The sequence below is a fragment of the Lampris incognitus genome, chromosome 10 (genome assembly GCF_029633865.1).
Source record: "Lampris incognitus isolate fLamInc1 chromosome 10, fLamInc1.hap2, whole genome shotgun sequence".
NCBI classification, from domain to species: Eukaryota; Metazoa; Chordata; class Actinopteri; order Lampriformes; family Lampridae; genus Lampris; species Lampris incognitus.
Genome location: NC_079220.1, coordinates 52467033 through 52487713, shown reverse-complemented (window position 1 = coordinate 52487713; position 20681 = coordinate 52467033). Strand labels below are relative to the sequence as shown.

Here is a 20681-nt window from a genome sequence, read left to right as displayed (position 1 = left end):
GCATCTACACCCCGGTGACAGAACGCCTCCCACGTGGTCGCAAAGCCGCCAAAATGGTCAGTAGAGTCTATTCACTACTGTTATTATTAAATATACATGGTATGTTGCTTCAGCTATGTTGATGAGGTGTACTGGTGTATTTACATACCTTGCTGGATGACCGTTTCTCCTGCGATGTGTGTGACCGGGAACATGGCATCAAATATGTCACTGGGGAGGGGGGGGGGGGGGCAAAGACAGCAGAGAAAGGAGAAGAGAAGGAAAAGAGAGAGAAGGGAGGAGACAGTAGTTGTTATTCCTGTACCTCCTGTATCCTTAACCCTGCCCCGTCTTCTAACCTGCAAACTTGCGCACACACACACACACACACAGATACTTCAGTGTGTGTGATGTGGAAATGCTACATGACATACTAGAAAGAGCAGCCTTCATTGCTCTGTTAGGCCCCCCCCCCTGTCCACCACCCCCCCAACTGTACCTGGCAATGCAGGTTTTCCCCAGTTGTATCCGACCAATTACCCCCACTCTTCCGAGCCATCCCGATCGCTGCTCCACGCCCTCTGCCGATCCGGGGAGGGCTGCAGACTACCACATGCCTCCTCCGATACATGTGGAGTTGCCAGCCACTTCTTTTCTCCTGACAGTGAGGAGTTTTGCCAGGGGGACGTAGCGCGTGGGAGGAACACACTGTTCCCCCAAGTTCCCACTCCCCCCCCGAACAGGTGCCTCGACCGACCAGAGGAGGCGCAAATGCAGCGACCAGGGCACACACCCACATCCAGCTCCCCACCCGCAGACACGGCCAATTGTATCTGGAGGGATGCCTGACCAAGCCGGAGGTAACACGGGGATTCGAACCGGCGATTCCTGTGTTGGCAGGCAACGGAATAGACCGCTACGCTACCCGGACGCCGTAGGCCTTTTATTCATGAGCAAAAGAACATTCACGGACAGGCCGAGGAGCTCTGGATGACACTAAAGGGGACCTGTGCAAGACACCTAACCCTGAACTGCTCCATGAGCTGGATGTTAACTTGCATGGCTGACACCACCGTCATTAGTGACAAGCCTTAGAAGTCAACTACCACCACTCCAACATAACATCCTCACTGATGGGCGGTACATGTTTCATCCTATAGCAATCTAGTCAAAGAAAACAAATATTATTACTATAAAAATAAATTCAGCACTAAAACTTCCGGTACTCCAACACTGGCTCGCTCCTGAATATGACACTACTTTATTTACTTTAATTCACTTGACTAGTCGTCGTTAATATATCCACTGACGCCAAGGCGGATGCGACGCACGTACACCCGTGCACAGCTCGTGTCGCTGTTCCAGCCTGCGATCAAAGCGCACAACTCCGGGTCTCCGGGTGTATCTTTTGAAAAGAGGTGCTGCGAAAACAAACAAAGTGACGGCTGCGCCTAAGCAGTTAATTTGTGTTGAAGGCCGGTCGAGGTGGAGGTGGAGGCGGGGTGGGGGTGGGGGGGGCTATGCTGTTCCTAATCGGGCCGTTTAAATGCATGGAGCTTCAAGCAGATTAAAGCTCCACCGCCGGGATGTGTCGGGGCAGGAGAGAAACTCTGTCTCGACACTTCCTCTCTCCCCTGTCTCTCCCCCCCGGGGCTGTATTTATCTATCTAATCAGCCGCATACCACCCGTCTTATAGAGAAATATAGAAAAACAATGAAAGGGGGTCAGGCATATCAAAGACACACAGGACCTGCTGAGTGAATGGGGGAGCAAGTTTCAGCCTGCCGACCCCCCACCCCTCCACTTGTGTATAGGTGTGCATGTGTCGGTATGTCTTTCTGTCCGTCTGTACTACTTTGTCTTCTTCTGAGTATTTTTTGCCCGTTAATGCAGAATTTTTATGAAATATTGTACTGGTGTTGAATATCTGTACCCTGATGTTTCTCCCTTCTTCTACTTGGAAGATATAAAGGCTTGGACGGTACAACTGTCTCTCTGGGAACATAATGCATGCCATAGAAGTAGCAGCCTCCGTTCTAATGTCCCACGTTGAAACCCGGGGTCCGCAGGTGTTGGACAGAGATCTAAGGCTGTTATTGAGCATGCTGCAAGGGAAGGTACGCTGCTGGTATTTGTTTGTGTGTCAGCGAATAAAGACCAGTCTTAAGAAGGTGGATTTGAGCCAGCCATGCTCCAGCTGGCCCCTGACTCACACATACTTCGGTACACGCGACAAATCCTTACTCACACCCCAGCCACTCACTCACTCACTCACTCACACACAAACTTACGCACTCTTCACAACAACATGTTCATACAGGCACAGATGTGTATGATGGAAAACACTGACATGTACCGGCATTCTCACATTTGAAACACACCCTCGGACACACACTCAGACACACACCGCTGTGCATGTGGGAGCGCCTTGATAGTAATTAGTCAAAGCAACATCTGCGAGACTGCCCTCACATCACATCTCTTACCACCTGCACCCAGCAGGATGCTTGTGAAGACAGGGGACTGTGGACCGTGCAGACTGGCTGGTAACGGGTTAGACCGGGGCTTTGCCATGAGCTTCATCCAAATAATCTCCTTGGCGGTGTGACACACTCTTGATAAACACGTCTTAGTGGATTTTCTTTGGAGTTAGAGTGAGGCTTTCTTAAGTGATGACTATCGACAGTCATTCAACAGCTGGTTGACTCCTTCAAGTCTTGCGCCCATCACGCCAACACTGAGGCAGCACGAGACACCAAAGCACTTTGGGACACGCCACATCCTGGAATGTGCCCACCTGTGGTCTTGGGTCTTGACCCCAACACCTGGACGTGTTACGGAGATGGGCTTCTGCCAGGACATAACAGGTGGTGATGATGACAATGGCGTTGATGATGATGATACAGCAGGCAGCTGGGCAGGAGAATTTGGGGCAGGAGCACAACAGTGGGATCAGAGACATGCGCCCCACGTCTGGGTAAGTACCTCAATCGTTTCCCCTTTCACCTCTTCCTCCTCATGCCCAGTGAATGTAATGTTGAGCAGAATAACAAAGACACTTGTGCAGGTAATTGATCCCCCCCCCCATCTCCGCTTGTCTCTCTCTTTCCCTTTCTTCATCTCCGGCTTCCTCCCGGTTTGTTCTTTCACTTTTTCCCTTCCTCTCTCCTCCCAATTACCCTTCTTATCCCTCTAATTCTCTTACTGCCCCACCTGTGGCTCCTATCTCCGTCTATCACCCTCTCCTCCTCCTGTCTCGGATGAAATGATTAATCTCGTCCTTTTCAAAAACCTGTTGCCCCTCCACCTTAAAGAGCGGGGCAGAACACCGTTTAACAAAGGAGGTGCTGTTCTGCGAGCGAGAGAGAGAGAGAGAGAGAGAGAGAGAGAGAGAGAGAGAGAGAGAGAGAGAGAGAGAGAGAGAAGTAACAGACTCTGAGGCGGAGAGGAAGTTCACCTTCACCCTGGGGAAGGAAGAAAGGGAGGAGGGGCGCAGAGCTGTCACAGATGAGACCTTCCCCAAATCCTCCTAACACATACATGGCATTTACACAGGCATGCACAAGTGCATACATGTACATGCAAACACACAAACTCCCCAAACTGTGCAAACAAATAAGTGTGTCAGCAGCGCACACTAAACAGACAATCCACACAAGAACACAGATCTTGGCTCTGTCTTTCAGTTTGGATTCAACCCAATCCAACCCAACCCTACCAACACGAATGTTGCTGACTGAATGAGTGATCGTGTTTGACACGATTGAGTCGTTGGATCAGGTGACCAACAACGTCACCGAAGTTACACGATTGGTCAGTCGAGCGCTGAGAGGCAAGAGGGCGAGCGCACAGCTAAAACACCCCAAATAACAATCACCCTGACAAGACTCACCGGTGAATTTCCTAAAGGATTGCTCGACTTCCGCGGCCGCTAAACCTGCACAAACAAGACAAAAAGAAACCGTGTAATTCTCAAAGCCGCTGCAAAGGGTGAAATGCACCCCTAACTGCGCCAAGTACCCCTGACTTGCAGCCTGCAGATCGGTGACGTGTTCAATATCGGTGACGTGTTCGATGTGGGCTGTGACGTGCGCAATGTGGGCATCCTCAAGTTCACTGGTTTGTGATTCCCGCCATTGCACGAACATTAGCTAGCATGAAACAGCAGTCACGGATTATGTTGCTAGTTAGCGTCGTTTAACGCTAGCTTTATAGTTATTTAGCTGTGTGGTTTTTACAATCCACGTTGACATAGAGTTGGTTAGTAAAAATGCGAAGGCCGAAGGCCCGAGCTGTGTCTAAGAAGCGAGGTTGCAGGCTCAGCGGAGTGGTCCTGGATGAGCGAACGCACGCGAGGGCCGAAGGCCCGAGCAGCGTCTAACGTCAATCTATTGTTTCCCGCTGTTCCTAAACTGAACTAGCCCCTACCCAAGCCTCTACCCAATCATAATGTGTGAGTGGGCGAGTAGATCAAGTACTGACACTGGTGTTCTCGCATGCGTTACTGTACAAACAAACGTCACCAACTCCGCCCACATTGAGCACGTCACAGCTAACATTGAACACGTCACCACCGATCTGCAAGCTGCAGTCAGGGGCTTCTCAACTGCGCTGCCAAGCAAATAGCATCTCGGTGCTCTATTGCTATTTGCATATTTATATTAGGTAATATGCACACATTTGGCCCCTTTCTATGCAAATGAGTCCTTGCAAAAGAAAAAAAAAAGTCCAATTCACAAACACCGGCGCTAATAGCCACATGCACTTACATCGTGTCCTTACAGCAAGTGAGCGTCCAACCATCGCGTCGCATTCAGTTAGCACACAGCATTGGCGTGACAATTATTGGTGTCTTCAGAGGTTTGGCGGTAACTGACGCCCAGACTTCCCGGTGATTATGGCGGCAGTGATGACAGCCAGATGAAAGCGTCGCCATGCCAGGCGTGCTCGTGAGTGGACATTTCAAAAGAGAATATCACGTCATGATTTAACTGGGAGCGAAGTCTTTCACAGATACAGGTTGCCAGGTCAAACAAGTCTTGCTATACTAGATGACATCAAGGATGACACTGAACCTGCCTACTGTGCCCTTGGCGCAAAGCCACTGTTTATACTTCACCTCATGGATAATTGCAATCAGACGCAAAACAAGGGCAAATTGCACTCGGCTGTAAAACTTTATGGGCGTGTTTGCACCGTAATATCATCAGCGCAATATTTTGTTTATCAGACCTTGAGCCAGGGCAGATAGAGGTTTGCAAGTGATGCACATTTCATGGTGCTGTCAGCAGCCGCAATCCATTCTTGTGAATTTGGAATAGGTATACTCACACTAAAATTCTCTTTCAATTCATCCATCACATCCACCCATTTTCCAAGCCGCTTATCCTGATTAAGGAGCCTTTCCCAGCAGTCATAGGGCAGAAGGCGGGGAAATACCTCTGGGCAGGTCGCCAGTCCATCCCAGGGCACATGCATTCACACCTGGGGACAATCTCGCACAGCTGATTCACCTGACCTACATGTCTTTGGACTGTGGGAGGAAACTGGAGCACCTGGAGGAAACCCATGCAGACATGGGGAGAACATGCAAAGTCCACACAGAGGACAACCCCCAAGGGAGGACAACCCCCGGGGTTTGAACCCAGGATCTTCTTGCTGTGAGGCGACAGCGCTTACCACTGCGCCGCCCAATCTTTCAATTCAAACATCCTAGGAAATGAGTGGAACGTATTGTTCTCGAACGTAGCTTAATCATGTCAGCACACTTTAACAGCAAATATTACTGGGACCACTACAGAAAATTGCAAATTAACATTTAATATCCAAGAATTCACATTACAGACACTACCACTGACTATCCCTGTAACAAACTGGCCACAGTTTCGAACATTGACCACACATAGTCCAGCCATATACCTGGTTTTGACCTGGTCTTGTTTACGCACAGGGAGGGATCAATAGTCTTATCGCTGATTTTATCACCCCCCAATGTGATCACTGATTACATGAATACCCAGAAGGAAATCTTTGCTCTCCGTCACTACGCCACAACCCACTGTGGAGGGAGGGAGGGAGAGAGAGGGAGGGAGAGGGAGAGAGAGAGAGCGAGAGAGATACAGAGAGAGAGAGAGAGAGGGAGCGAGAGAGAGACAGACAGAGACAAAGAGAGAGGGAGACACAGAGAGGGAGAGAGAGAGGGAGAGAGAGCTACAGAGACAGAGAGGGAGAGAGAGAGAGCGACAGAGACAGAGAGAGAGAGAGAGCGAGAGAGAGCGTGCTGAGGTATTTCATGAACTCCAGCAGGAAGACCATGTCTGTGATTTCCTCATCACGTCGTCTTCAGAGACAAAACTCCTCGTCATTTTCTTTGTTAAATGTTTGCTGTTGGAAACATACATGGTAAAATGGACACCGTCTTAAGCAAAGTAATTAGGCAAACTACCGGAGGAGTTCCAACTCATCTGCAACCTCAGGCCCAAACCTGAACAACAGCGCGAGTGTGTGTGTGTGTGCACGTGGTTTGTGTGTATTTGAATATATGACAAGTTTTCATAACACTCTCCCTCTCACAAACGCTCAGTCACACCCGCATCTATGTTTCCAAACGCCCATAAAACATGGGTAATGGGGGGGGGGGTATTTTGTCCATTAATGAAATCAACCGGTTCGCTTTTTGTTCGTCTCAGTTCAAGCTGGCAAGCTCTATCTCTCTCTCTCTCCCTCTCTCTCTCAGTGTGTCTCTACTGCTCTCGCCCACATCCCCATCGCCGCGATCTCCCGGCTGTTTATTTGCCCAGCAGCGGACTCTTTTCATCAGTGCGGCGGGAGGGGAAGCTTACATTACTGCCTCGGCGCAAGGCGCGCCGCGTCACCCTGCCCCCCGGTGGAGCCATTAACACCAAAGCGGCTCTGTGATCGCGCGGCGTGCTGCCACGTCTTTGTGTTTCCTGATGGGCTGCAGGATGTCGGGGGGTACACGAGCGCTAAACAGACGACACATCCGAAATGCTTTCTCCGTCTGGATGAATGTGGTTTTGTGAGAACCAAAATAATCAACAACTGCGCCACACAGGGAAACATCCAGCCTTTCCAAGCTGTGTCTGGGCTTGGCGGTGCCTCGCCGCTGGTTTGGCTGGCACTGTGCTCACGCCACAAGGGCTTGAGGAATTGGATTTTTTACTTGCTCACTTGACAGAAGTTCAGAATGCGGATTTTGGCAGATCAAAACAATAGCCTTTGTTTCAGAAGTCTAAACCAGTCGATGACTTGAGGAATATATTAGAACAAATATCATAAGACCACTAAATAGGCACTAAACAAACTTGGTGCTGTAATGATCTCACTTTGGACGGCGGGCGCTTGGAAGTAGGAACAGTCTCGAGAGGGCGAAAATCTAGGGCCGCCTGTCAGTCAGAGTGTCCTGCCCTGTTGCCTCCGGCTCGGTCGGGCGTCCCTACAGCCACAATTTGCTGTGTCCGCGAGCAGGAAGCCGGATGTGGGTATGTGTCCTGGTCGCTGCACTAGCGCCTCCTCTGGTCAGTCGGGGTGCCTGTTCGGGGGGGGGGCGACTGGAGGAATATCGTTATCCTCCCACGTGCTATGTCCCCCCTGGCGAAACACCTCACTGTCAGGTGAAAAGAAGTGACTGGCGACTCCACATGTATGGGAGGAGGCATGTGGTAGTCTGCAGCCCTCCTCGGATCGGCAGAGGGGGTGGAGCAGCGACCGGGACGACTTTAAATAGTGGGGCAATTGGCCGGATAGATCCATCCATCCATTATCCGAGCTGCTCATCCTGCTCTCAGGGTTGTGGGCATGCTGGAGCCCATCCCAGCAGTCACCGGGCGGCGGGCGGGGAGACACCCCGGACAGGCCGCCAGGCCGTCACACAGGGCCATCACACACACATTCACACCTAGGGGCAATTTAGTATGGCCGATTCACCTGACCTACATGTCTTTGGACTGTGGGAGGAAACTGGAGCCCCCGGAGGAAACCCACGCAGACACGGGGAGAACATGCAAACTCCACACAGAGAACGACCAGGGACGACCCCCCCCCCCCAAAGGCTGGACTACCCCGGGGCTCGAACCCAGAACCTTCTTGCTGTGAGGTGACCGCGCTAACCACCGTGCCACCCTGGCCGGATACAACTGGGGGGAAAAGGGGGGGGAATCCCCCAAAAAAAAAGAACATCTTCCCCTGAGCATGAGGTCCATGACGGTGTTCTGACACAGTCAGGGGTGAGTAATACCTCAGGTAACACTATCAAAACAGCACCTGCTGAGTGCTGAGAGATTCATTATAGACAAAAGGCAGGTTGGTGCAGATGATGTAGGTAGTAGTGGGTGCTGGATGGCTAGCCAATAAAACTAATGTGCTTTAAACTCACAACTTAGCTTCTTGGTTTTACCGGGACCGCCTTCGGCATGAAGCGGTCTGTGGCTGTCAATCAAAGAAGGGAAGTTGTGGGTATGGCTCAGCCATATTACTGAGAACCGGCATAGCATTTTCCTGATCTCACCTCGGTGTGAACGGCTCCCGCTCACGCGTTTGTTGACACATTATGTTCAACGTGCAACCGATAAAAATGCACATCCGTGTTCTGCGGGCGAAAGTAACGATAACGGCCTCGCATTCCTGCAGCCAGACATCCCGCCCCATCCGACCATGCCGTCGCTGCAGTGCACCCGACCACGCCGTCGCTGCAGTAAGGGGCTTATTGGGATAACAGCAACCAAAAAACAGCTGCATTTTGTGCAAATACTGGTAACATATGAAAAATAGCAAGGAACAATACAGTCCACCCGCCACTTTTTCAGTCTCGATGATGATGCAGGTGACATTACAACAGCAATTAAAGGACAGGACGAAGCTTCACGTGACCAAAATGCCTGGGGGGGGGGGGGGGGGCGGGTTCCACGAAAAGATGGAATCGACTTTGGCAGTCTGAAGGACGGATGGGGGCTAGTGAGCAGTTGAAGGAGTTGAAATCTAGGAAAAATCACGGGATTTTTACTGCGAAAGAGCCTGAAGTGACGCGATCTGGCCAGGAAACATGGATATAAATAAATAAATAAACAACACAAAGCCCACATTTCTACGATTTATTAACAACATCGTTTCAACGTTCTAGCCATGACTCATCTCCAGTATCACACTGCGATGGAAAACACCTTTATGAGGCTCACGGACTAACTGGGGTGCAGTTTAATGTCAGTTGTCATGGGCCAACGCTACTCACATGGAGCAACCAGCTCCAAAATACATCAGTGCGGCCATAATGAGAGGCCGGCGATCAAAAGTAGCACACGTGGTAGCCGTAGCTGCACACACGCACGCACCACAGGGACACACTTTTCAGTGTGTTTTGTGAGATAACAGACAGCAGCGTGAGATAAAGAGAGAAAAAGCAATATAAAGGTGTGAAAGAGAGAGAGGGGGGCGGTGGCAGGGGGTGAAGGAGGAGGTGTGCTGGTCCACTGAGTGAGAACATTTATGACCTGAAAGGCTTTTGGCACACGCCCGTTTCTTCCCCGAGGCCCCGGTTGAAAAAACGGAGAGGCATCGCGCCGCGCCAGCTGGAGCCCCCGCGCCCACCAGCCCCGCCCCTCCGGCTCCGAAGCGGAGACCCGCGCTTTGATTTAGAGAAGCCGGTTCACAGACGCCCGCCGACCGCCGAATCGGCACCCGCTTGCTCGACCAGAAGTGTTTACAATGACGCCACAGAGGAAAACCGTGAAGGGAGCGAGGTGGGATAATTGTGCTACGAGTGATAACAGCTACACAAGTCCTCTGTTGGACTTGCTAGTGAGCGACTGTCGAGACGATGAAAAAAAAAAGAAAAAAAAAAAGGTTTGCACGGAAATATTTTGCACAGGGCAGCGCGAGATGGAAACTAGCGAGGAGGACCGCCTGAGCTGATGTGAACTGGCCTGTGTTATGTAAGGGTAGGCAGAAAGCCCAGAGGTGGTCTTATGGGTTTATAGGTGGACATAACAATTTACGGCCAGTGGCAATGACCATTAAGGGAGGGTCAACGAAATGGGAGGAGAGAAAAGGCCGAGGCCAGGCAGGAGGAGAACACTGCCGCTCCTAAGACTGTTTGGCATTTTTCCCAACCTGGCTTTGGTCCGGAGGGCTTTAAAGACCCGGGCTTTGATGAAGATAATTAGTGCCAGAAAATATGGGTGCAGACTTAAACTTCACTTTATTGCCACCCAAAGCCAAAGGTCTTTTAGACATTGAAGACTTTTTAAATCCTTATTATAACTCGAATTACCTTGGACAAGGCTTTTTTTTTCTGGTTCCAAGGCTTAATGAGGGCTCAGTTCGGCGCCCATGGAGGTCTAGGTGGAGCGAGACGTATGGTTAACTGGTGGACACTGTTTAAAACCAACAGAGGGCAAGGAGCGCATGACTTTAAACCTACACACCTGGCCCTGATGGGTTTATAAGGGGTGTAAAGTTGGACGTATCCTGTTGGCTCGCGGTATATTTACGTGTGTGTGTGTGTGTGTGTGCGCGTGTGTTTTAGTTCCAAAGCGCCAGAAGGCTGGTGGGTCTGTACTAGCCATCTATGTGACCTGCACACTTCTGCAAACAGCTGCCGAAGGAAAAACTGGCATTCACATGTGATGTAATGATCAGACCACCTGAGAGAAGGAGAGAGGAGGAGGCAGCAAGGAGAGGGGGAGAGAAAGAAAGGTGTAACAAAGGATAAAAAAGAGGTAATTAGACGCTACTGTGCAAACTGTCTACACGTTTGTCTATTAAATATCATGTCCATGCAGCTATGTTGTCAGTGAAACTGCATGGTTGTGATGGCAACAGACACACACAACGCAACACTGACAAAAACACAGACCTTTCATCACATCCGAACAAAGGCCATCTGACACAGTAGCTATCCCGACACCTTTGAGCCTTAATTACGCGTCGGTTTCCCTGATAAACTATCAGAGTGACCTGGCGCTGAACTGGGTGGTGCCACCCTGGACTCTGCCTTCCTGCCGGTGCCAACTTTACCAAAGGCTAAGCCACCCTCATCGCCTCCTCGCCGTTCTGGGTGCCTATGTTTGATGTTTTCCCTCGCACCGGGATGTTGTTGGCATGGCGATTGGAAGGATAAGGTCAGCTGACTGGGTAGTGCCAGTGCCAAGGAGAGAGAAAGAGAAAGATAAAGAACAGCCACAGAGGGAAAAAGAGACAGACACAGAGGGGCAGAGTGATGGAGAGCGAGAGCGAGAAAGGGAGAGATAAAGAACAGCCACAGAGAGAAAGAGAGAGAGACAGACAGACAGAGGGGCAGAGTGATGGAGAGAGAGAGTGAGAAAGGGAGAGATAAAGAACAGCCACAGAGAGAAAGAGAGAGAGACAGACAGACAGAGGGGCAGAGTGATGGAGAGAGAGAGAACGAGAAAGGGAGAGATAAAGAACAGCCACAGAGAGAAAGAGAGAGAGACAGACAGACAGAGGGGCAGAGTGATGGAGAGAGAGAGCGAGAAAGGGAGAGATAAAGAACAGCCACAGAGAGACAGACACAGAGGGGCAGAGTGATGGAGAGAGAGAGAGAAAGGGAGAGATAAAGAACAGCAACAGAGAGAAAGAGAGACAGACACAGAGGGGCAGAACAATGGCGAGAGAGAGAGAAAGGGAGAGATAAAGAACAGCCACAGAGAGAAAGCGAGAGAGACAATTGAGAGAGAGAAAGAGAGAGAAAGAGAGAGAGAGCAAGCGAGCAAGAGATTCTTCTAAGAAGACAGTAGTGCTGTTGAGAAGCAGCCAACTGAGGTGGGTTAAAGCATTTGTAAATACCAGACAGCTGAAGCCTTCTGCTGAACCAGGCTAAATGAAAACACACACACACTCATACACACACACACACACACACAAACACAAACACACAGAGCAACAAGCTCACACAGAAATACATACTCACCATTCACTCAGTCAAAAATCACTGTATACACAAAAGAGGATGCACAATTGTGCTCGCAAGTCTAATAAAGCTCATTTACTGGCCCTCCCACTGGCTTCGACCAACCAAACAACGGCACTGATGACTACGTGGAGGCCTCCCATGGTAGAGGGGAAGTGAAATGAGCAAGGCAGCACTGGAATGGGAGTGGAAGACATCAGAGACGAAAGGGATGGAGAAAGGGAGGAGGATGGATGGGTCTACGTATTGAAGCAAGGAGCACTCACAGCTGCTACCAGGACGGACTGTTGACTGTAAACATGCGAGCCAGATTGCACCATAGAAGCGTTCCGCTTTTTCCGAAGATGTGTTTTCCCGGACTCCGAGTGGGAACACGCTCCTGCAGCACTTGACTACTTCCTACTTTAGCTCTAAAAAAAGAAAAAGACATAAAAAAAGCGAGTGGTTGGACGCGGGTTTGTTTTGTTTTTGGACAGCTGGTCGTCTCTACTGGCGTGTGAGAAGACAGAGGCCGGCAGGCTCTTGACGTTCTGCCCGAGCCGTGGGCTGCACGTCTGGCTAGTGCCGGACAAGCTTGCTGTTGAGCTCTTGAAAACGATGACCATCCTATTCGCCGCCGTGTTGATACGTCCGACGGCAGCGTTGTGTGCTGACAACGTTGTGGGTTCACATCCAGCTCACAACCTGAATCCTCCATCTTTCTTTCACGTCATTCTCACCTTTAAGAAAAACAGAAACAAAACAAAACAAAAATATGGCCCATCGTCAAAAGAGGGGTGGAATGGGCGTCCGGCTGGCGTGGCGGACTATTCCGTTGCCTACCAGCAAGGGGATCGCCAGTTTGAATCCCCGTGTTACCTACAGACACAATTGGCTGGGTCTGTGGGTGGGAAGCCGGATGTGGGTATGTGTCCTGGTGGCTGCACTAGCGCCTCCTCTGGTCGGTCGGGGCGCCTGTTCGGGGGGGGGGGGACTGGGGGGAACAGCGTGATCCTCCCACGCACTACGCCCCCCCCCCGGTGAAACTCCTCACTGTCGGGTGAAAAGAAGCGGCTGGCGACTCCACGTGTATGGGAGGAGGCATGTGGTAGTCTGCAGCCCTCCCCGGATCGGCAGAGGGGGTGGAGCGGCGACCGGGGCTGCTCGGAGGAGTGGGGTAATTGGCCGGATACAATTGGGGATGAAAACGGGGCATCCCCCCCGCCCCCCAAAAAAGAGGGCTGGAATTAGGCAAAGGAGGGAGTTGTACTGAAACACCACTGGTCACATTCCGGCACATAATTCTAAGTGGTGTGGGTGAACCGACGGGGCAACTTGTCGGCTCTTTCGGGCCGGCTGGTAAAATGTTCTACCCCTTCGTTCGGGCTACTGTGAGGTGAGTCCGCACCGCCAGCGTGACAAGGCCGTTTTTACTGGCCTACCTGATGATGGCATGCCGACGCACACCACCTGCTGACACAGCCATGATGTCAGCCCCCAAACATCACAGACATGTCCGACCCTGCTGCCTCTCTTCCCCTTTCCCTCTCACCCCCGGTTGTGTTTTCTCTCTCACCCCGTGTTGTGTTTTCTCTCTCACCCCGTGTTGTGTTTTCCTTAAACGCTGCTGAAAAAACTCCCATCTTTCTGATCTCAGCCGTGTCGTCACACCGTAAAGTCGGCCTAGATGGGGTTTTTTTGGAAGCTCATACTTTTAGTCTTCACCACTCTCTCTTTTCCACCCCCCCCCCATCCCCCCTCCCACACACACACACCATATTTCCCTTGTTCTTTGCCCTGGGGCAGGAAAAAGCGGGCTCCTTCCTCCACTTAGAAGGGGGGGGAAAAAAGGGCCAGGCTAAATCAGGCGTTGACAAGGCTAAGCCGCTCTACTCTTCTGATGTGTCTATGGGGGACGTGAAACCGGGGCGAGACACACAAGGTGGGAGAGAGGGAGAGACAACGAAGGAGAGGGAGAGAAAAAGAGAGGAGGAGCGGGAGAGATACACCCTCTCTTAATATAAAACGGGGCGATTCGGTCGCACAAAAACAGCCGCGATAGCCATCATGCCGATAAAGAAAAAGATACTCTTGAAGAAAACTATGTTTAGCACAGGTGCCCCAAACACACACACACACACACACACACACACACACACACGTACACCCTGACACGTCACCAGACATCACAAAACATGCTGCTGCCCCGGGGGCATGTCTTTTCCTTGTTTCTCTCCTCCCCTCCTTTCATTCCCACCTCACGGAGGACAAGCCCTGCAAGGAGAGATAAGCGTCGGAGGAGCACATCTGGGCACGAATTGTCCTTTGTCAGGGGTTAGCTCTGAGAGGTGTTTACACAACACAGCTCATTACACACACACACACGCACATGCACACACACACACACATGCGCACACACACACACACACACACACAAAAAGTGAGTAGAGCATCCAGGTAGCATGGTGGTCTATTCCGTTGCCTACCAACACGGGGATCGCTGGTTCGAATCCCCGTGTTACACCTCCGGCTTGGTCGGGCGTCCCTACAGACACAATCGGCCGTGTCTGCGGGTGGGAAGCCGAATATGGGTATGTGTACCGGTTTCTGCACTCGCGCCCCCTCTGGTCGGTCGGGGCGCCTGTTCAGGGTGGGAGGGGGAACTGGGGGGGGAATAACATGATCCTCCCATGCGCGACCCCCCCGGCGAAACTCCTCACTGGCAGGTGAAAAGAAGCGGCTGGTGACCCCCTGTGTATCGGAGGAAGCATGTGGCAGTCTGCAGCCCTCCCCGGATCGGCAGAGGGGGTGGGGCGGCGACCGGGACGGCTCGGAAGAGTGGGGTAATTGGACGGGTACAATTTGGGCGAAAAAGGAGGGAAAATAAAAAAATAAAAATAAACAAAGGGGTATCAACTCTAAAACTACTAAAGGGTAAAATTCTACCTTATAAGCGTGTGTGTGTGTGTGTATCTACACATCCAGCTCATGATGAAGCGCCCTGGGCAGTGAGGTAGCAGGCACACACAGGGTGCATGGAAGGGAGAGAAATAGCTGACATTCGATAACCGACATCTGACTGATGCAACGCCATCCCTTGCTGTAAACAGACAGCGTCATCAAACTAACAGAACTACAGACCTGGACAGTGTCAGGCAGCTAGCTAGCTAGCTAGCTAGCATCGAGCACAAAAAGTGCTAAAATTATGGAATGTGCTCAATACTAGCAATTTGCTAACTGGAGATGTCACTTATCTCAAGACAGCCTATGGCAACCTGCTAACTGAGAGACCACTTGTAACAGCCTAGCGAGCTGAGAGCTGATGGCGTATCACCTTGCTGACTAAGAGGCCACTTACCACAGTAGCCTATCAACTTACTCACCAAAAAAGACCACTTCTTGTATCCATTCCGTCCATTATCTGAACCGCTTATCCAGTGCTCAGGGTCGTGGGGATGCTGGAGCCTATCCCAGCAGTCATTGGGCGGCAGGCGGGGAGACACCCTGGACAGGCCGCCAGACCATCACACAGGGCCAACTGTGTGTGTGTACACACACACATACTCGCAAATCTATACTTGTGGGGCCCCCTCATTGACTACATTCATTTCCTAGCCCTTAACCCTAACCTTAACCACGCAAACTACATGCCTGACCTTCACCCTGACCCTAACCTTAACCTAACCCTAATTCTAACCTTAACCCTAAACCCAAATCCTAACCCTAAAATAGACCCTTTTACTTGTGGGGCCCCATAAAATGGCCCCACAAGGTAGGTGGTTTCTGGTTTTTCTATTTTCTATTTCTATCTTGGTCCCCATTAGGATAGTTAAACATGGTACACACACACACACACACACACACACACACATTCATACCTAGAGGCAATGTAGTATGGCCGATTCACCTGACCTACATGTCTTTGGACTGTGGGAGGAAGGAAATCGGGAGCCCCTGGAGGAAACCCATGCAGACACGGGGAGAATGTGCAAACTCGACACAGAGGACGACCCCCAAGCTTGGACTACCCCGGGGCTCGAACCCAGAAGCTTCTTGCTGTGAGGCGACCGCGCTAACCACCGCGCCGCCACTTCTTATATGGTAGCCTGAAAACTAGAGAACAAATCTGCTAGTTATTCGGCTGAGAAGTCATGTTGAGAGTTTATATGAAACAGGGTGGGAGTTATGATCAAACCGCGAGACCTGCTAGACAGCGAGGAGGCCGTGTGAGAATGAATGTGCTATATAGACTGTTGTCTGTGCCTCTGAACTGGAACCTGTCACATTAGGATAGACAAAGCAGACAGGAATGTATACAATAGGAGGCCATGGGCCAGCACAGACTATTCTGTGGGGCGCTAGGCTACTCCGTCTGTGGCTAATGAGTGGAGGTCAGTGCTGTGCCTTCCTGTAGGGGCCAGCTCAAGCTAATGTCTTGGGTGAGCTATATAGCCACTGGAGGGTTGCAGGAACATAGTGTCCACAAACGGCGGCCAACACTGATTAGGAACTGCCACATGCAGACTCACACGTTTAGTCTACATGGTCATTCACATAAAAAAAAAAAAAAAAAGTGCACAATACCTCACACTGTCACAGTCAGACAACAAGAGTCTGCTGAGTCCTTTAAATGTAAACTTAAAACTCATCTTCTTGTCTTAACCTACAATTAGTTGCCTTTAAATTGAGTGCTTCACAGCCTGTACTGTACGGGTCGGTTTCTGTCTCAATGAGTTTACCAACCACTGTTATGCCGACGAGATTATAGCGTATAGATTATATAGTACAGATGATAGAGTATAGCATATAGATTATAGCGTATGGGTGATAGAGTATAGATTATAGAGTATAGATTATTGACAATTGCAAACTGTTCTCTTGTCTAACATGTCTTCTCTCTCTCTGAATGATGTCTTCTCCTTTCTCTCCTTCTGTGTGTGAATGGTGTCAAGTGAGTCTCCCTTGTGTGCACGTGTAGTCAGTCCTCCTTCCAGGTCTTCATGGTGATGGTGGCCGCCACCTGGACACTGCTTGGCATTCCCCTCATCACATTTTCTTTTTATATATCTTATAAATCCATATCATTTTGTTATCCTGTTTCAATCACTATGATGTGCGACTAACTTTTGTTTGTTTGTTTTTTTTTGTTTTGTTTTTTTAACACGGTGATGCTGGTTGCGTGACTTGGGTCCTGGGCTGTTATCCTCTTTCAGTGTTGCATTGTGTAAACTGTGTACACACAACATCCATTGCACGTTGTCCGTCTTGGGAGAAGGATCCCTCCTCTGTTGCTCCCCCTGAGGTTTCTCCCTGTTAAAGGTTTTTTTTTAGGGAGTTGTTCCTTATCTGATGTGAGGGTCTAGGACAGGTAGTTGTGTTACTGTAAAGCCCCCCCGAGGCAAATTTGTAATTTGTGACACTGGGCTATAAAAATATCAACCCCCCCCTTTTCTCCCCAGTCGTACTTGGCCATTTACCCCACTCTTCCGAGCCGTCCCGGTCGCCGCTCCACCCCCTCTGCCGATCCGGGAGGGCTGCAGACTACCACATGCCTCCTCCGATACATGTGGAGTCGCCAGCCGCTTCTTTTCACCTGACAGTGAAAGGTTCACCAGGGGGACGTAGCGCGTGGGAGGATCACGATATCCCCCCCAGTTCCCCCTCCCCCCCCCCGAACAGGCGTCCCGACCAACCAGAGGAGGTGCTAGCGCAGCGACCAGGACACATACCCACATCCAGCTTCCCACCTGCAGACACGGCCAATTGTGTCTGTCCGGATGCCCAACCTAGCCGGAGGTGTAACACAGGGATTCGAACCAGCGATCCCCGTGTTGGCAGGCAACGGAATAGACTGCCACGCCACCCGGACACCCAGATATACAAATAAATAAAACTCACTTGACTTGACAGTCACTCGCAATACGCATGCAGCATTCCCCTCAGCACAGCGCTCATTACTCCCCCCTCTGTTCTTTTTATAGTAGGACAGTACGCAACTCCGACTGAACCTGGCAGTTCATTAAACTTACACACACACACACACACACACACACACACACACACACACACACACACACACACACACACACACACACACACACACACACACACACACACACACACCACAAATCATCCAGTCTGACACTCGGCAGTGATTGAATCTGGACCGTCAGCAGGGCTTGCCCGGCCTCCTCTAGTCAGCAGGAGCCAGTGTGTGTGAGCCGGGGGCATTAAGGCGGGGGAGAGGTGCATTAAGGTGATTCACTACCTATTCTACAGTGATTACTCGATCAAAGCTGCTGACCGAATCCAAAAAAAAAAGAAAAAAAAAAGGAGGCTGGCTCCTCAGCCTTTCCCTTCTATTCCAAGATTCCTCTGATTCACCGCAACAGTGCATGTTAGCAAACGTGCACACTGCCCACACAGACACAGATGGCCTTGTCACACACAAAAAAAGACACAAACACCAGCAAAAACACACAGTTCTCTGACAAACTTCATGCCCGTCAACCCAGTGGCGCTCACACCACAAGCATGTATGCTTACATGTATGTCCGTTGCACAGAAACACACATCAACATGTGACTGCACCATCACACGCTCATCCACATGCAAGCACACATTCCAACACACTCACCAGCTCGCACACAGTAATGGAATAAGCAGCTGAAAGTGGTCGGGATGATTCACAGCTCGCTGGAAAGCCATCCTGCAGAGCCTGTGGGGGACAGTGTGGGGAGGAACACACCATTCTAACAGGACTCCAGACACAAACAGTGCATGACTCACGACTACTACACATGCACTAAGAAGGAGATGGACGGGGGGCGGAAGAGGTGGCAGGGGACCAGTGGGGAGAGAACTGTGGGTATGAGAACGGACACAAGTTTCCAGCTGTGTGGATGTGAGCAGATGTGTAAATGAGTATATGACTTAGCACCTATGCATGCACTGAATTGCATTTAGTTGCATGTGCATGCCAGCTCCAAAGAACCTTAAGGTGTATGTCTATGTGACGCAAACACACATTGTGCACTGGTGAACAGGGGCGACGGGAAGTGACTGGAGTTGAACCAGTCAGTGCTGCAGATGTGCGGTGCTCGGGGTGTGGGGATGTGATTTGTTAGTCTGTTAGTCCTCTGAGTGCTGGGTGGCGGTGGTGGTGATGGTCGGGGTTCAGTCAGGCCTGCAGCTCTCCTGTGGAGAGTGACCTCATCGCCTGGCCCCTGGCATTGTGGAAGCAGTACAAAGCCACGCAGGGGACGGGGGACAGACAGAGAGGGAAGGAAAAAGAGAGAGAGAGACAGACAGAGACAAAGACAGAGAGAATGAAGGCTGCACACGTGAAGGTGGGGGATGGAACAGAGGCAAGTGTGTGGGTATGTGTGTGGCTGCGAATCAATGAATGCAAGCAAGAGAAACTTAAAAACAAACGGGACAATGAAGGAGAGAAAGGGATTAAGCGAGAGAGTACCGAGTTTAGGAGGGAGGAGAGGAGGCCACCGAGACATGAGGAAGAGGGATGAGAACACACAGCGAGTCAACAATGGAATTAGTGCAACAGGGAAGACAAACACACACACACAACAAATCCGAACTTGGTCATGCTGTAAGCGGACATTACTGTGTAGCCTGCTGTAAAACACAGATCACATACACAAACACACCCAAAATCACACACAAACATCCTCCCTGGATGCTGGCCACCACTCTCCTGCCTGAACTCACAGAGAGATAGCCCGGTGAAGTATGGGAAAAGACTGCGCGTGCACGCTGCACACACACACAGACACACACACACACACAGAGCTTAGAGGGGACTCAGCTCCAGAGGACAAAGGAGGCCAGCAAGCTACAGAGACAGGAGAATGACAAGCATCCATTACCACGCAGTGCTGCCTCACCCTGTTTTCCCTTCATAAGTATGACTGCCAGGAGGGGGGTGGGGGGTGGGGTTTGCACCGAAACAAGGACGCCTGCCCACGTGCCCCTACCCACAGGCAGAAAAACATACTGTGTAACACACACAACCCTACATCAGAAACAGCCTACCACAGTGATGGGTGCACACTGTAGGTATGTGTGTAAGTGTGTATGTGTGTGATATGTGTGTGCGAATATCCACCTACTTCAAGTGCCTGTGCTGCTTGTCCGGTGTAGATGGGGCAGTGATGGTCAACGGCTGTACCGTCGTTATCTGTGTGTGGCAAAAACACCACCTAGGGGCTGCTGCATGGTAACAGCAGGTTCCATGCATAGCGGGTATCTGTGTTGGTGTGAAGGTGCAGGTCGGCACACAAGCAGCTGCATTTTCTGAGCTCTTACCGAACTGCTTGGCGTAAGCGTGCCGCCCCCCAGCGTTCCCCATTCCCGTACCAACTGGAAACAAACAAAACTCGTGTTCCGGATACGAGCCCACATCGCGGTGTCCGGGGTTCTGGTCCCGCCCCCGTTGACGTCGAAACGAACAGAGACGCGGCGGGATGGGACGGGAGCTGGTTTTTCATCTGATATAGTAGCAGCTCATCGCACCAAGGCGCCTCCTCGCCCACTATTTGTCCCCTGCAATGCGGCCTTGGGTGAACTTTGTTGGGAAACTCTGGACAAACCTGTTCTCCTCCTCTTTCAGTCCCGATACCTCAACCTCCCTCTCCCGGTTCTCTCTCCACAGATTCCTGTCTCATTCCATCACACACGGACACACGTACACACACACAATAAGTGCCTAAATGTCTCACACTAAAGATGTTCCCTGTCCATCAGCATTGGCCAGTGTCG

The 20681-nt window shown here is 50.9% G+C and overlaps 1 protein-coding gene across 1 annotated transcript in view; it reads right to left on the bottom strand.

Moving 5' to 3' along the window:
* Positions 1–20681, bottom strand: part of LOC130119597 (cAMP-dependent protein kinase type I-beta regulatory subunit) — a 99094-nt gene that overhangs the window by 32506 nt on the left and 45907 nt on the right. Inside the window, exon 5 of the mRNA XM_056288145.1 lies at positions 149–210. Coding sequence (XP_056144120.1) covers positions 149–210 — 62 coding nt within the window. The remainder of the gene's footprint in view (positions 1–148; positions 211–20681) is intronic.